Below are 18265 nucleotides of genomic sequence, written 5' to 3' on the forward strand. Positions count from 1 at the left end.
GTGACGCCCCTTGATGTGGTGAAGATCCGGCTGCAGTCACAGAAGAGACCATTCTCCAAAGGTAGCGTTCCCCCTCATCCCTTGGGTGGGTTTACATTAATCTACATGTGCTGCAAATGCTTCCTCACATAACAATCCTCGAAATCCTCTGCTGCCGCCGCTTATCCCCCGTCCTGTTAGTCATAGTCTAAGAAGTCTATGTTGTGCCGTTCCTTGGTCATTCCTCCAGTAATCAATTGCCAATTGGTTTTACTATTACCCCTTGTTAAAGGGAACCTGTCATGTGAAAAACACGCTATTAGCCAGCAGATATTAAACCTCAATGTTCATAGTGTGCCTTTAAGTAATGGGCAACTTCCAAGTTCAAAACATCATCAAAAAAAGGAAGTCTTTATGCCATAAAATCACCAATTTTATTAATATAGCATTAAAATTTGGACAACAAATTTAATAAAATGGGGACAGCAAAATGCAAAAAATAGCGGTCATTTAAAGTACCGAAAGCAGAAAATACATAATAAAAAGCATTTATAACAAAGGGACAAAATTCCCCTGAAAAGGTAGTTACCTGGTAATTAAAGGGTCAGGGATTTATAGAGTGCTGCAAAATGCACTGAAAAAAACAGCCTCCTGGTGACCAGAAAAAAGGTAATATGCCGAGGTTAAGAAGGGTATATTTCATCATAACTGAAAGCCAAAATCACTTCTGTGTTTCATATATTTAGAAAAACCAGCTAATTCTCGTGCTTCAGTATAATTAGTAAGCTGTGCATCCATTAAAGAGTTAACCAAAGTGCAGGCATTGTAGCTGTAATGGCAATGTAACATACATAAAAGTGCAATATAATGAGCCATGAGAAGGAAGTGATACATTGCTGGAAAATGGAGTACTGTACCTTTAAATGACCGTGGCACCCCTATTATGCTGTTAAGCTGCAGGTTAATAGTGTTCTGAACCTGCTCAGGGCCTGCACTGAGAGCCTCACTGCCAGGAGAAAATTAACTTTATTCCTTGGGTTGCAGTTACGGGGCGGCGCTGGCGGGACTTCAGTCACCGCTCTGTGTAACAGCGCCCCCACACTGACAGTGGGCCAACGCCGCCCTTATGACGGCAACCCAAATGTTCCCGTGAGGAATAACGTGAATTTCCTCCTGGCAGTGGGGCTCTCAGTGAGGCGCCGGGTTAATAGCTTTTTTCATGTGACAGGTTCATTTTAAAGGGCTGTGTCAGAACATTGATTGGACAGTGTCAGACTGGGTACGGACACATCCCCGACTTGTAACACCCAGCTGACAATTTTTTCATACATTTCCTGGAGGAAGAAGAGAGAAACAGCACAAATCAGAATATTTAGAAGAGAGGCTCCAGACTGTTTAGTGGGGAATGCAAGCAATAATGAGCCCATCAGGTCATTAGAACCGATGTGTCCTCTTCAGGGCGCACTTTGACAGCCACTGCAAGGACGTGTGATTAATGACACGTGTCCTGGTAGGCAGCAAGTCCATGCACTTGCTGACTCTTAGGACGTAGGCGGGCGTATAAATCGGACTGCAATGCTCGGACTGGCCGTCTGCTCTCCCCACCTGAGCGTGACTGCTGCATAGAAATATATAAAGCTGTCAGTCTGGTGAGGATAGCCACCGGCCAGTCCGAGCATTGCAGTCCGATTTATACGACCGCCTACGTCCTAAGAGTCAGCAATTGCATGGACTTGCTGCCTACCAGGACACGTGTCATTAATCACACGTCCTTGCAGTGGGTCCTTGGGGACCTCAGTGTTGGGCTATATGTTTTTGTAATTAGGAAGCCTTTTAACCCATTACTATAGAACTCACTTAAAATATGCACATAGCCGTCATGCCCAGAGTGCGCCCAATTAGCCCTGATCTCTCACATTACTCCTTGAGGGTAAGCCGTCCTGCCACTACTAATGTGCTGTCACACCGCCAGTAATATGTATCAGTGTTCTGATACTTCCACATTAAGCTGTCACTCCTCTTCATGTACCCCCTGATCTTCCAGTGCCGCAGCTGCTCCGGCACCTCTTGTGACCTCTCTGTATGTATCTGTATGTATTTGTATCCGCAGAATACAAATCACATTCACAGATGTGCGCTCATAACTTCCTCTTGTGTTGCAGTAATGTCTGTAAAGTCTCATCCCCGGGCACCCCCCTTGCGCCACCCCACATGTGAGTACATAAAGCGTGACCCCGTACTTCTGGCTACTGTGTAAATTGTCCTGTTTTCTGAGCTGCTCTTTGATCATACGATGAGACGTTATGGTCTGCATGTCATTGCCCTCTGTGTCCTACAAGAGCCACCTAACGCCCGCAGATCCGTGATCCTGCAGATCTAGCCTGGAATATCTTGTGATCTGCTGTTTTGAGTTTACTATATGGCTAGGTATTGTGTGAATAGACCCCTCCCCGTGTATGTGCAGCCCCTGAAGTCACTATTTGGGGGCAGAATAGATGGGGTAGTCACCGTAACGTAGGAGTCACCCTGCCCGTGTGCATGCTTGGAACCCTGCTCATCTACCATGTAGACCGAGCCTGCTGCGGACCATCTACTAACACATAGCTGCCTGTGTATGTACCATGCCGTCAGTCTCCTCTTCTGACCCCTCTTCTCTTTATTAACCCCCAGGGCGCTGCTTCCTGTACTGTAATGGTCTGATGGATCACCTGTTTGTGTGCCAGCATGCTACAGCTTGTAGCGCCTGGTATCGAGCACCCACCCACTTCCACGGCACACTGGTAATTATCATGCCTCTGCTATTGTGGGGTGGATCGGAATAGCCGGAATAGCTCATACTGTGACATCAGTCACGATAAGCCTTAGACAGTAATATTGTCATGTCAAATCCACTGTCCAACCCGCCGTATAAGTATATGCAGACATATATACATTTATATTGTGTGTATACAATATTGTATGTGTACAATTATATTGTATGTATTGGCGCTTTGTCACGATTTTACTGATACCAGCGGGGTCTTGGAATAGGACAAGTCAGTTCATGAAATCTCTTGCCACCTAAATTTTCCGTGATCACCTGTGAGTGATGTTATTGAAAAGTGGAAGTATTCAGGAACCATGGCATCTCAGCACCTAAACGGAGACCATGTAAAGTCACAGACCCCTGTCACCAAGTGCTGAGGCTCACAGTGCATGAAAACTGCAGATACCAAACCTCCTCTCATATGAGTTTCCATGGTCAAGCAGCTTCGTGCAAGCCTTACATTACCAAGCACAATGCCATGCATCGGATGGAGTAGTATAAAGCTACCAGCAGTAGTCTCTGGAGCAGTGGAAAGGTGTACTGTGGAGTGATGAATCACATTTCTCTATCTAGCATCTGGTGGACAGGAGAGCATTACCTCCCTGACTGCATTGTGCCAGCTGTGAAGTTTGGTGGAGAAGGGATATTCTTATGGGAGGTGTATTTTGGGTGTCAGCCTCGGCGATTTAGTGCCATTGAGGAGAAATCTTCATACTTCAGCATACAAGACATTTTGGACAGTTGACATTTTCAACATTGTGACAGGTCCGAGTATGACTGAACTGCCACACTGAGATGTGGCTCTAGTAATTTGATTTTAGTGTTTTGTTTTTTTTTCTGCAGGATGCTTTTGTGAAGATAACCCGTCATGAGGGTTTAACCTCACTATGGAGTGGCCTACCCCCTACATTGTGAGTCCAAATGAAGCAAATCTGCGCACTTGTTTCTACGCCTAGTGCAGGACCTGCGGGGGCAGAGCATAACAGCAATCCTTGCATCAAGCTCCGCCCCCGCGGTTCTACACTACATATAACTTAGTATATCATTTTTGACTGCTTGTTAGTATATCATTCTAGTTACACATGAAGTTACGGTATATGTGAGCTGAAAATTGAGACGTGGACCTCCTTAGAATAATGAACATGCATTCTGCAATGTATCTAGTGCAAAGGTCTAGAAGTTCTCTGGTTTCACTTGCAATATTGATCCACATTTTTAATCGTTGGCAGAATGAGATCGGACTTTACTTTGCTGACTAACAATGAATATAAGTGGTTATATAGATAAGAAATGTGACTAATCTGTTAATGCCTTTAGTCTACATTGTGTAATAAACGTGACACAGTAAACATTGCTTTTCATATAAACTTTCATCTCACTCTCGGTGTTACCTTGTTATCTAACTTGTCTTATTGTGGTTGGCAACTAGCAAAGGCGCTCTGTCCCCCGTGGACCATATGTGCTGTGTTTTTCTGTCCTGCTAGTAATGTATCCCCAGGTGACACTGCTCTCTGTCTCCCCCTACAGGGTGATGGCTGTGCCTGCAACCATTATCTACTTCACCTGTTACGATCATCTGAGGGATTTTCTCTGTTACAACATGGGATACAGCGGGAGTCACATCCCTCTAGTTGCTGGTGCACTTGCCCGCTGTAAGTTTATTATTCATAGATATAACACATTGTAATAATAAGCAATATATGTAATAATTAGAAATTTATGACAAGTTTCTATATCTCCTATATCAGTGGGAGCAGTTACCGTCATCAGTCCTCTGGAGCTGATCCGTACAAAACTTCAGTCTCGGCAGTTGTCCTACATTGAGCTTGGAGCCTGTCTGCGTTCTGCTGTCTCTCAGGGCGGATGGTTGTCACTTTGGAAGGGATGGGGACCGACGGTGCTGAGAGACGTCCCGTTCTCCGGTAAATCCACTATAAATATTACTCAATGTAACCTCCCTATATCTCCTCCTATTACTCCATATATCCTCCCTATATCTCCTCCTATTACTCCATATAACCTCCCTATATCTCCTCCTATTACTCCATATATCCTCCCTATATCTCCTCCTATTACTCCATATATCCTCCCTATATCTCCTCCTATTACTCCATATATCCTCCCTATATCTCCTCCTATTACTCCATATATCCTCCCTATATCTCCTCCTATTACTCCATATATCCTCCCTATATCTCCTCCTATTACTCCATATATCCTCCCTATATCTCCTCCTATTACTCCATATATCCTCCCTATATCTCCTCCTATTACTCCATATATCCTCCCTATATCTCCTCCTATTACTCCATATAACCTCCCTATATCTCCTCCTATTACTCCATATATCCTCCCTATATCTCCTCCTATTACTCCATATAACCTCCCTATATCTAGCCCTATTACTCCATAAAACCTCCCTATATCTCCTTCTATTACTCCATATAACCTCCCTATATCTCCTCCTATTACTCCATATATCCTCCCTATATCTCCTCCTATTACTCCATATAACCTCCCCTATATCTCCTCCTATTACTCCATATATCCTCCCTATATCTCCTCCTATTACTCCATATATCCTCCCTATATCTCCTCCTATTACTAGATATAACCTCCCTATATCTCCCCCTATTACTCCATATAACCTCCCCTATATCTCCTCCTATTACTCCATATAACCTCCCTATATCTCCTCCTATTACTCCATATAACCTCCCTATATCTCCTCCTATTACTCCATATAACCTCCCTATATCTCCTCCTATTACTTCATGTAACCCCCCTATATCTCCTCCTATTACTCCATATAACCTCCCCTATATCTCCTCCTATTACTCCATATAACCTCCCTATATCTCCTCCTATTACTCCATATAACCTCCCTATATCTCCTCCTATTACTCCATATAACCTCCCCTATATCTCCTCCTATTACTCCATATAACCTCCCCTATATCTCCTCCTATTACTCCATATAACCTCCCCTATATCTCCTCCTATTACTCCATATATCCTCCCCTATATCTCCTCCTATTACTCCATATAACCTCCCTATATCTCCTCCTATTTCTCCATATAACCTCCCCTATATCTCCTCCTTTTACTCCATATAACCTCCCTATATCTCCTCCTATTACTCCATATAACCTCCCTATATCTCCTATTACTCCATATAACCTCCCCTATATCTCCTCCTATTACTCCATATAACCTCCCCTATATCTCCTCCTATTACTCCATATATCCTCCCCTATATCTCCTCCTATTACTCCATATAACCTCCCCTATATCTCCTCCTATTACTCCATATATCCTCCCCTATATCTCCTCCTATTACTCCATATAACCTCCCTATATCTCCTCCTATTACTCCATATAACCTCCCCTATATCTCCTCCTATTACTCCATATAATCTCCCTATATCTCCCCCTATTACTCCATATAACCTCCCTATATCTCCTCCTATTACTCCATATAACCTCCCTATATCTCCTCCTATACTCCATATAACCTCCCCTATATCTCCTCCTATTACTCCATATATCCTCCCTATATCTCCCCCTATTACTCCATATAACCTCCCTATATCTCCTCCTATACTCCATATAACCTCCCCTATATCGCCTCCTATTACTCCATATATCCTCCCTATATCTCCCCCTATTACTCCATATAACCTCCCTATATCTCCTCCTATACTCCATATAACCTCCCCTATATCTCCTCCTATTACTCCATATATCCTCCCTATATCTCCTCCTATTACTCCATATAACCCCCCTATATCTCCTCCTAGTACTACATATAACCTCCCTATATCTCCTCCTATTACTCCATATAACCTCCCTATATCTCCTCCTATTACTCCATATAACCTCCCCTATATCTCCTCCTATTACTCCATATAACCTCCCTATATCTCCTCCTATTACTCCATATAACCTCCCTATATCTCCTCCTATTACTCCATATAACCTCCCTATATCTCCTCCTATTACTCCATATAACCTCCCCTATATCTCCTCCTATTACTCCATATAACCTCCCTTTATCTCCTCCTATTACTCCATATAACCTCCCTATATCTCCTCCTATTACTCCATATCACCTCCCTATGTCTCCTATTACTCCATATAACCTCCCTATATCTCCTCCTATTACTCCATATAACCTCCCCCATATCTCCTATTACTCCATATAACCTCCCTATATCTCCTCCTATTACTACATATAACCTCCCTATATCTCCTCCTATTGCTCCATATAACCTCCCTATATCTCCTGTTACTCCATATAACCTCCCCTATATCTCCTCCTATTACTCCATATAACCTCCCTATATCTCCTCCTATTACTCCATATAACCTCCCTATAACTCCTCCTGCTACTCCATATAACCTCCCTATATCTCCTCCTATTACTCCATATAACCTCCCTATATCTCCTCCTATTACTCCATATAACCTCCCTATATCTCCTCCTATTACTCCATATAACCTCCCTATATCTCCTCCTATTACTCCATATAACCTCCCTATATCTCCTCCTATTACTCCATATAACCTCCCTATATCTCCTCCTATTACTCCATATAACCTCCCTATATCTCCTCCTATTACTCCATATCACCTCCCTATATCTCCTATTACTCCATATAACCTCCCTATATCTCCTCCTATTACTCCATATAACCTCCCCCATATCTCCTATTACTCCATATAACCTCCCTATATCTCCTCCTATTACTACATATAACCTCCCTATATCTCCTCCTATTACTCCATATAACCTCCCCATATCTCCTCCTGTTACTCCATATAACCTCCCTATATCTCCTCCTATTACCCCATGTAACCTCTCCTATATCTCCTCCTATTACTCCATATAACCTCCCTATATCTCCTCCTATTACTCCATATAACCTCCCTATATCTCCTCCTATTACTCCATATAACCTCCCCCATATCTCCTATTACTCCATATAACCTCCCTATATCTCCTCCTATTACTACATATAACCTCCCTATATCTCCTCCTATTACTCCATATAACCTCCCCATATCTCCTCCTGTTACTCCATATAACCCCCCTATATCTCCTCCTGTTACTCCATATAACCTCCCCTATATCTCCTCCTATTACTCCATATAACCTCTCTATATCTCCTCCTATTACTCCATATAACCTCCCTATATCTCCTCCTATTACTCCATATAACCTCCCCATATCTCCTCCTGTTACTCCATATAACCCCCCTATATCTCCTCCTGTTACTCCATATAACCTCCCCTATATCTCCTCCTATTACTCCATATAACCTCTCTATATCTCCTCCTATTACTCCATATAACCCCCCTATATCTCCTCCTATTACTCCATATAACCTCCCTATATCTCCTCCTATTACTCCATATAACCTCCCTATATCTCCTCCTATTACTCCATATAACCTCCCTATATCTCCTCCTATTACTAGATATAACCTCCCTATATCTCCTCCTATTACTAGATATAACCCCCTATATTTCTTCTTATTACTCTATAAAATTTCTGTGTTCTTGTCTCTAGCTCTGTATTGGTTTAATTATGAGCTTGTGAAGAAGAAGTTGAATGACGCTTGGGGGACATCTGAGACCCAGTTTCTGATCAATTTCACATCTGGGGCCTTGTCTGGAGCAGTAAGTTTGCTTATTATTGATTTTTCCCTGTGATGGTTATCCTCCTCCTCATCTCTCCACATATCCTATTCTATTCTAATGGCTGTCCAGGTCATCCTCTTCTGTAGTGCTATCCACTATTAGTGTTTTCTCTTCTGTCTCCCAGGTGGCCGCCATCCTCACTTTACCATTTGATGTGGTGAAAACTCATAGACAAATTGAACTTGGAGACTCGGAATTAGGTAAGAGGCTTTGTGTGAGGTCTATGGTGCTATCTGTCCTTACAGTGGAGTGTAACCACAGGCTGGCGATTTTAGTAACCTGGTTGTGTCACCCTTTTTTTTTTTTCAAGCCAGTTCAATGATTGGAAGGAAAATTTGGGTAAACAGGGATGAGAAAACATGAACTGCGGTTGTATTGTTAAACAATAGAAAGGCATGACTGCTTCCTTCTTAAGAACAGCGCCCCACTGGTCAGTGGGTTTTGTCTGGTATCACAGCTCATCTCCAGTCATTCTTTTGGGCACATCTGAGGTGCAGTACTAGACATAACCCATAGACAAATGTGGAACAGCCTTTAGATAGAAACTGGCCATGTTTTGTCCAATCTCAAACAACCCTAACCATGGGCCAGAAGCTCTCAAATGTTTATTATAATATAAAACCTATAGAAAAAGGGCCCTTTAAAGGGAATCTGTCACGCTTTTTTTGCCCTATTGGCTGCCGGCATAGACATCGGGGGCTTATCTACAGCATTCTGTAATGCTGTAGATAAGCCTCCGATGTAACTTGAAAGAGAAGAAAAACACGTTATATTATACTCACCGAGGTGGGCGGTCCGGTCCGATGGGTGTCGCCGTCCCGTCCGGCGCCTCCCTTCTTCATGCGATGTCGTCCTCTTCTCCCGTCCTGTAATGGCTCCGGCGCAGGCGCACTGCTCTGCCCTGTTGAGGGCAGAGTAGAATTCTGCAATGCGCAGGCGCCATACCTCTCCCGACGCCTGCGCAATGCGCCTGCGCCGGAGCCATTACAGGATGGGAGAAGAGGACGACATCGCATGAAGGGAGGCGCCGGACGGGACGGCAACACCCATCGGACCGGACCGCCCACCTCCGTGAGTATAATATAACGTGTTTTTCTTCTCTTTCAGGTTACATCGGAGGCTTATCTACAGCATTACAGAATGCTGTAGATAAGCCCCCGATGTCTATGCCGGCAGCCAATAGGGCAAAAACGTGACAGATTCCCTTTAAAGGGGGTCCTTGTTATTATGCAATTTTTGTGATAAGTTCTCTTTAACAATAAACTGATTACAAACGTATTTTGCTGCTGGGAGCCCAAGCTGGAATTTTTGTAGAAATCTGTCTGAAAGTGTTAAGTTTCCTTGTCACGCCACCACATTGCCCATACAAATCAATGGGCTGTGTATGTAATACAGAAAACTACATGACCACAGTGAGGAAACTGGGGCCAATGTTGAAGCCCCTCTGCGCCTGTTCCATAGAAATTTCTAAGTATATATGTCTGCCTAGGTAAATGACTCAGTTTTGAAAGAGATGGTAGCTCAGCAATATTTAGCAAGGGTAGGTTAGGAATTACAGAAACCTTATAGGCACCATGTTCTTCCTGTAATATTGAGAATTATCTTTTTACTTTGACAGAAAGCTGTCTTAGTATAATAGGACAGAAGCCTGTGAGTGTGCAGTAGGAAGATCTGCCTCATCCCTTCATGTGGAGGATCATGTGATAGGTGTGCATATCCTGATCCACGTGAATACTTTTCCGCCCAGTGATGATAAAAGTATTCTCAGGGTGATGCCTTCATTGGCTAACCAGAAAATAATATGTTTGCAAGCTTTCAGAGCACAGTGGCAAGATAACAAATGGATTAATAAGAAAAAAGCATATAGTGAGTCATAAATCCAGGTGTTATATTGAGTCCTAATGCCAAAATGTTGAACATCCTTATAAGTTTAAATTCCCAAATTTTTCTCTCTCTGTCATCCTTAAAATGACCTTTTAGTATTAAGACTTTTAAGTCTGTCATACAATGTCCAGTTCCAGAGAAATGTTTTCCCACAGGTGTGTCTATTTCATTCCTGATTGTGTGTCTGTGTAAATTCATCCTTGTTTGTAGTTTTTGCATGGTTTCCCCAATATAGATAGCTCCAGGGCACCTCGTGCATTGTATCATATTTATGACTCACTACATGGACACAGTTCACACTTCCACCAGAAGGACTTCAGACAACTAAGAACATCATTCCCACTGCCTCTCCATTTGTAAGAAAATGCTAATTCGATTTCCTTGACTCTTCTTTAGGAGGCATCACACATCCCACCTAATGAACAAATATCCTACTGTATTATCCCTTAAATGTTGTTGTTTTTTCTTATTAATCCATTTGTTATCTAGCCTGAAGAAAGAGCCACTGTGCTCTGAAAGCTTGCAAACATATTATTTTCTGGTTAGCCAATAAAGGTATCACCCTGAGAATACTTTTGTCATCATTGGGTGGAATAGTATTCACATGGATTTTTCTGGCTAACACTGTACCACAATATAATTTATTATTGTACATCATATTCTGATCTAACACTGCAGTTCCAAGGGTGTTGATGTAAGAAGAGGCTGCTCACACTGCAGTCCATCTGATCTAATACTGTTCACATTACTGTCCACACTGTTTCTTTAAATTCTTTGCTATGGAAGTTCTTACCTCAGTATGCCTGATATCTCCACTATTAGATTAGAAAGCAACATTGGACAGCTGCAGTGGGAACAGAAAGTATTCAGACCCCTTTAAATTTTGCATTCTTTGTTTCATTGCAGCCATTTGGTAAATTCAAAAAATTTCATTTTTTTCTCATTATTATACACATTATTATACCCATCTTGACTGAAAAAAACAGAAATGTAGAAATTTTTGCAAATTTATTAAAAAAGAAAAACTGAACTATCACATGGTCATAAGTATTCAGACCCTTTGCTCAGACACTCATATTTAAGTCACATGCTGTCCTTTTCCTTGTGATCCTCATTGAGATGGTTCTCCTCCTTCATTGGAGTCCAGCTGTGTTTAATTAAACTGATAGGACTTGATATGTAAAGGCACACACCTGTCTATATAAGACCTCACTGCTCACAGTGCATGTCAGACCAAATGAGAATCATGAGGTCAAAGGAACTGGCCAAGGAGCTCAGAGACAGAATTGTGGCAAGGCACAGATCTGGCCAAGGTTACAAAAGAATTTCTGCAGTACTCAAGGTTCTTAAGAGCACAGTGGCCTCCATAATCCTTAAATGGAAGAAGTTTGGGACCACCAGAAGTCTTCCTAGACCGTGGGAGAGGTAAAAAAGAACTCCAAGATCACTGTGTCTGAGCTCCACAGATGCAGTAGGGAGATGGGAGAAAGTCCCACAAAGTCAACTATCACTTAAGCCGTCCACCAGTCAGGCCTTTGTGGTAGAGTGGCCAATAGAAGCCTCTCCTCAGTGCAAAACATATGCAAGTCTGCATAGAGTTTGCTAAAAATGACATGAAGGACTCCCAGAAATAATATTCTCTGGTCTGATGATACGAAGATAAAACCTTTTGGTGATAATTTTAAGCGGTATGTGTGGAGAAAACCAGGCACTGCTCATCACCTGCCCAATACAATCCCAATAGTGAAACATGGTGGTGGCAGCATCATGCTATGGGGTGTTTTTCAGCTGCAAGGACAGGACGACTGGTTGCAATTGACGGAAACATGAATGTGGCCAAGTACAGAGCTATCCTGGATGAAAACCTCTTCTAGAGTGCCCTGGACCTCATACTTGGCCGAAGGTTCATCTTCCAACAAGACAATGACCCTAAGCACACAGCTAAAATAACAAAGGAGTGGCTTCAGAACAACTCTGTGATCATTCTTGACTGACCCAGCCAGAGCCCAGACCTAAACCCAATTGAGCATCTCTGGAGAGACCTGAAAATGGCTGTCCACCCACGTTAACTATCCAACCTGACGGAACTGGAGAGGATCTGCAGGGAATAATGACAGAGGATCCCCAAATCCAGGTGTGAAAAACTTGTTGCATCATTCCCAAGAAGACTCATGGCTGTACTAGCTCGAAAGGGTGCTTCTACTCGATACTGAGCAAAGGGTCTTAATACTTATGACCATGTGATATTTCAGTTTTTGTTTTTTAATAAATTTGCAAAAATTTCTACATTTCTGTTTTTTTAAGTCAAGATGGGGTTCAGAGTGTACATTAATGAGAAAAAAATTGAACTTTTTTGAATTTACCAAATGGCTGCAATGAAAAAGAGTGAAAAATTTAAAGGGGTCTGAATACTTTCCATACCCACTGCATATAAGCAGTCTCTTCTTACCTTAGCACCTCTGGTATCTCTTAGTATTAGATCACACAGAGTGGACAGCAGTGTGAGCAGTCTCTTTTTACCATAGCACCCCTGGTATCTCCAGTATTAGATCACATGCAACATATCGGACAGCAGTGTGAGCAGCCTCTTCTTACTTCACCGCCCCTGGTATCTCCCGTACTAGATTAGATAGACATGGTAGACAGCAGTGTGAGCAGTCTCTTACTGTATATACACTGGGTGCAGAATTATTAGGCAAATGATTATTTTGATCACATCATCCTTTTTATTATACATGTTGTCCTACTCCAAGTTGTATAGGCTAGAAAGCTAACTGCCAATTATGTAAATCAGGTGATTTGCATCTCTGTAATGAGGAGGGGTGTGGTCTAATGACATCAACACCCTATATAAGGTGTGCTCAATTATTAGGCAACTTCCTTTCCTTTGGCAAAATGGGTCAGAAGAAAGATTTGACGAACTGTGAAAAGTCAAAAATTGTGAGATGTCTTGCAGAGGGATGAAGCTGTCTTGAAATTGCCAAACTTTTGAAGCATGATCACCGAACAATCAAGCGTTTCATGGCAAACGGCCAACAGGGTCGCAAAAAGCGTGTTGATAAAAAAAGGCGCAAAATAACTGCCCATGAATTGAGGAAAATCAAGCGTGAAGCTGCCAAGATGCCATTTGCCACCAGTTTTGCCATATTTCAGAGCTGTAACGTTACTAGAGTATCAAAAAGCACAAGGTGTGCCATACTCAGGGACATGGCCAAGCTAAGGAAGGCTGAAAAACGACCACCTTTCAACAAGAAACGTAAGATAAAATGTCAAGACTGGGCCAAGAAATATCTTAAGACTGATTTTTCTAAGGTTTTATGGACTGATGAAATGAGAGTGACTCTTGATGGGCCAGATGGATGGGCCCGAGGCTGGATCAGTAAAGGCCAGAGAGCTCCACTCTGACTCAGACACCAGCAAGGTGGAGGTGGGGTACTGGTATGGGCTGGTGTGATGAGCGTCAGCTTACGCTGAGTTGTTTTTCTTGAATGAGTGGACCCTCTGGGCCGTGGCACCCACCCACCTAAGGCGAGCTGACCTAGTGAGAACCCACCCCTTATACAGGGAGGGTCAGGGGCAAGACCAAGGGGGTGAGCCACCACAGCAGCTGGACCAGACGGCCGTCTCAAGGAGACACTATTGAGTATCTGGCAACAGGACGGACAGGATACCAAACATAAAGCGAAGTCACAGAGTTTCTTCAGCAAACGTGGTTTCACACTTTATTCAGGTGCAAGGCATAAACAGGGAATCAGGTGCAGGGCACAAACAGTGAAACACGGCAAGGTGCGTGCAAGGGCACGCCAAATGTTCCAGACATAACATGTGCAGAAAACATACCAGGGTCCAGGGCAGGGTACGTGTTAGGGATCACACCAGAGTTCCTAGGAGAGATGCGTGCTAGGACACGCTAGAGTCCAAGACAGGGTGCGTGCTTAGGAGACACGCCAGGGTCCAAGGCAGGGTGCGATGGCATCGGACTCCGGACTACTGGCAACGACCGACAGGATCCAGGCATCAGGCTGCGGACATCAGCTCCGGACATCAGGCCGCAGTCATCTGGTTCCGGACCTCTGGCAGCGGTCGGCAGGTTTCGGGAATCCGGCAGGCAAACCAGGATATGAGGCAGGGTGCGTGATAGGTGACACGCCAGGGACAGGTACAAGGACGGAGACCTGCGCATGTAGAGGGACACGCCAGGGACAAGTACAAGGACAGAGTCCTGCGCGTGCAGAGAGGCACGTCAGGATCAGGCGAGGCAGAGTCCTGCGCGTGCAGAGAGGCACGTGAGGATCAGGCGAGGCAGAGTCCTGCGCGTGCAGAGAGGCACGCCAGGGTCAGGCGAGGCAGAGTCCTGCGCGTGCAGAGAGGCACGCCAGGGTCAGGTACAAGGACAGGGTTAGGACCTGTGCGTGCAAGAGGGCACGACAGGATACATGGCAAGACCTGCGCGTACTTTTACAGAAGCACGGGGAGGTGTTGTGAGTTCATTTTCCGGTCCACCAGTTGTGAGTTCTCCTTCCAGGCTCCCTCTGGTGGTAACAGGAGGTAGTGAGTCTGATTTAATCAGTAGAGATCTGCCACCTGATAATGAGGATGACGATTGGACCTCAGGAATCTCAGACTGGATTTAAGACAGCCGACGTCCTATTCTGGTGCTGGTGATTCCTTCTGGCTTGTCAGGTTTTGGTTTTCAGCTCTGTTCCAGTCATCTAAAGCTAAGTTTTTCTGCTAATGTTTACACTTGATTTTGTTGGTCTATTCAGTATTTTGTGTGGTCAGCCAGCCTCGGCTGGGGCTGCGCTAAATTTCCACTCTTATTTATCTGTATTTGCCAATTTGCTTTTTGTCCCTTATTAGATTGGCCTCTTTTTTGCTCTGTCTCAGAATATTTCAGAGTGCTGATATAGTGGGAAAATTCTAGTGACTTCACGGTTAATTTTGCTATCAGAAGTGTTGGACTTTATTTTTGTAGGGTTTTTTGCAGATTGCAGACAGTGTCTTTCCTTTCCTATCCTTTCTAGTTAGTTTGGGCCCCATCATTTGTTCAGCCTATTTTCCTGCCTGTGTTTGCGCTTTCATCTTGTTTCACCGTCAATACATGTGTGGGGGCTGTCTTTCCTTTGGGGTCTGCTCTGGGGCAGTTAGTTTTCCCCTTTTCTTGCTTCAGGCTTATTCAGTCCTCCGGCTGTGACGAAGCGTCTAGGACCATCGTAGGTACGCTCCACGGCTGCTACTAGTTGTGTGGTTAGGATCAGGGATCTGCAATCTGCATAGTTACCAACCTCTCTGGCTTTCTGTGACTTAGCTTGTTTTGTTTTTTTCTCCTCGGTGACCCATTCATAACAGAATCACCAGCCATACCCGCAGATTCTAGGGTACTCAAAAGCAGGAGAGAGTTGTTAAAAAAAAAAGAAAAGTGTCAGAATTTTTTTTTTTTTTTCTCTCTTTTTCTCTGGGGCCGTAGGAGGATTTTTTTTTTTCCTAATGGAGATTAAGCATTTGTCTGATCGTGTGGAGCAACTTGCTGCTGAAGTGCAGGGAATTTCCACCTACCTCATTCAGTCACATGCTGCTGAACCTATGATCCCTACTCCTGATGTGTGTTCTGGGGATCGGTCTAAATTTCTGAATTTTAAGAATAATTGTAAATTATTTCTGGCCTTGAAGCCTAACTCATCGGGGAGCTCTGTGCAGCAGGTTAAAATTGTCATCTCCTTGCTGCGCGGCGATCCCCAGGATTGGGCTTTTTCTCTGACACCTGAAAATCCTATTCTGACTAATGTGAATGCATTTTTTTCAAGCCTTGGGGTTGTTGTATGATGAACCTAATGCTGTTGATCAAGCTGAGAGAACCCTGTTGGCATTAAACCAGGGTCAAGAATCTGCAGAGTTATACTGTCAAAATTCCAAAAGTGGACGGTCCTTACTACATGGAATGATAGTGCATTGGCAGCTCTCTTTCGGAAGGGTTTATCAGAGACCTCTGTTCCCTCTGTTATGGTGGGATTTCCTGTTCCCTCTGGTCTGGATGATTCTATGTCGTTAGCCATTCAAGTTGATCGGCGTTTACGTGAACGTAAAACTACACGGGAGGCGCTGCCACCTTTTGAACAAACGTCTGAACCTATGCAATGTGATGGGGTTTTGTCTAGGGCGCAACGTCAGGAGTTTAGAAGGCATAATAAGCTGTGTTTTTTCTGTGGAGACATCTCTCATACTATTTCTGTCTGCCCTAAACGAGAGAAACGTTTTGCACACACATTTGCTGTGGGCGGTGTACAACCTAAGTTTCTTTTGGCAATTACTCTGATTTTCTCCTTATACACGTTTTCCACGAAGGCTTTTGTGGATTCAGGAGCAGCGTTGAATCTGATGGATTTCAACTTTGATAAACATTGTGGTTTTTCTATGACGCCTCTGCGGACGCCTATTCCTTTGATGGGTATTGATGCTACTCCTTTGGCGGAGAATAAACCTCAGTTTTGGACCTAGGTGACAATGTGAGTTGCCCCAGACCACCAAGAAAATTGTAAATATTTGGTGCTGCATAATTTGCATGTTACTATTGTTCTGGGTTTTCCTTGGTTGCAAACTCATAATCCAGTTTTAGATTGGAAATCTGGGTCTGTGGTGAGTTGGGGTTGTCAGTGTGTTCTTAGGGACGCTCCTGTTTTCTCCACCTCTCCTCAGTCTCATGATATTCCTGATTATCTAGCCGATTTTTCTGATGTATTTAGTGAGAGCAAGTCTGCATCTTTGCCTCCTCATAGGAGTTATGACTGTGCAATTTAGTTGATGCCTGGGTGTAAATTTCCCAAGGGTCGGCTTTTCAACTTATCAGTACCCGAACATGATGCTATGCGATCCTATATTAACGAGTCGTTGGAGAAGGGTCATATTAGACCATCCTCGTCACCTTTAGGTGCTGGGGGTTTTTTTGTGGCCAAGAAAGATGGTTCATTAAGACCGTGTATTGATTATCGTTCCCTTAACAAGATGACGGTTAAATATCAGTACCCGTTACCTCTGATGTCTGATTTATTCCCCAGAGTTAAGAGTGCCTGCTGGTTTACTAAGCTTGACCTCAGGGGGCGTATAATCTTATTCGTATCAAGCACGGGGATGAATGGAAGACGGCGTTTAATACTCCGGATGGACATTTTGAGTACCTGGTGATGCCTTTTGGGCTCACTAATGCCCCTTCTGTCTTCCAGTCCTTTATAAATGATATTTTCCGTGACTTTATGGATAAGTTTTTGATCATCTATCTGGATGATATTTTGATCTTTTCTAGTGATTGGGATTCTCATGTGGAACAAGTCCGGACTGTGTTCCGGATTTTGAGGGAGAATTCCATGTTTGTTAAGGGATCGAAATGCCTCTTTGGTGTACAGAGGATTTCATTTTTGTGATTTATCTTGTCTCCATCGACTATTGAAATGGACCCGGCCAAGGTACAGGCCATTTATGATTGGGTTCAGCCTACTTCTTTGAAGGCCCTCCAGAAGTTTTTGGGTTTTGCTAATTTATATCGTAAATTTATATTTTTTCTGGTATTTTCTGGTATTGCCAAACCACTGACTGATCTGACCAAGAAGGGTGCTGATGTGCTGAATTGGTCTCCTGAGGCTGGCTCAGCATTTCAGGAGCTTAAGCAGAGATTTACTTCAGCTCCAGTTTTACGGCAACCTGATGTCTCACTTCCATTTCAGGTGGAGGTAGATGCTTCTGAGATTGGTGCAGGAGCTGTTTTGTCCCCAAAAGACCCTGTGACTTCTAAGATGAATCCCTGTGCCGCCTTTTCTCGAAAGTTCTCCCCATCTGAACACAACTATGACGTGGGGAATCGGGAATTGTTGGCCATGAAATGGGCATTTGAGGAGTGGAGAC

At 43.6% G+C, this 18265-nt stretch overlaps 1 protein-coding gene across 2 annotated transcripts in view; it reads left to right on the plus strand.

Moving 5' to 3' along the window:
• SLC25A39 (solute carrier family 25 member 39) overlaps positions 1-18265 on the plus strand; it is a 29702-nt gene that overhangs the window by 1471 nt on the left and 9966 nt on the right. The window contains exons 4-11 of one of the 2 annotated variants that reach the window (XM_073572745.1): positions 2-61; positions 2142-2192; positions 2650-2759; positions 3629-3696; positions 4313-4437; positions 4534-4707; positions 8358-8467; positions 8613-8688. In XM_073572745.1, the coding sequence (XP_073428846.1) occupies positions 2-61; positions 2142-2192; positions 2650-2759; positions 3629-3696; positions 4313-4437; positions 4534-4707; positions 8358-8467; positions 8613-8688 (774 nt within the window). The remainder of the gene's footprint in view (position 1; positions 62-2141; positions 2193-2649; positions 2760-3628; positions 3697-4312; positions 4438-4533; positions 4708-8357; positions 8468-8612; positions 8689-18265) is intronic. The other variant, XM_073572746.1, reaches the window with a different exon arrangement.

Source organism: Dendrobates tinctorius, unplaced genomic scaffold (genome assembly GCF_039654945.1).
Source record: "Dendrobates tinctorius isolate UK_male_01 unplaced genomic scaffold, ASM3965494v1 ptg000032l, whole genome shotgun sequence".
NCBI classification, from domain to species: domain Eukaryota; kingdom Metazoa; phylum Chordata; class Amphibia; order Anura; family Dendrobatidae; genus Dendrobates; species Dendrobates tinctorius.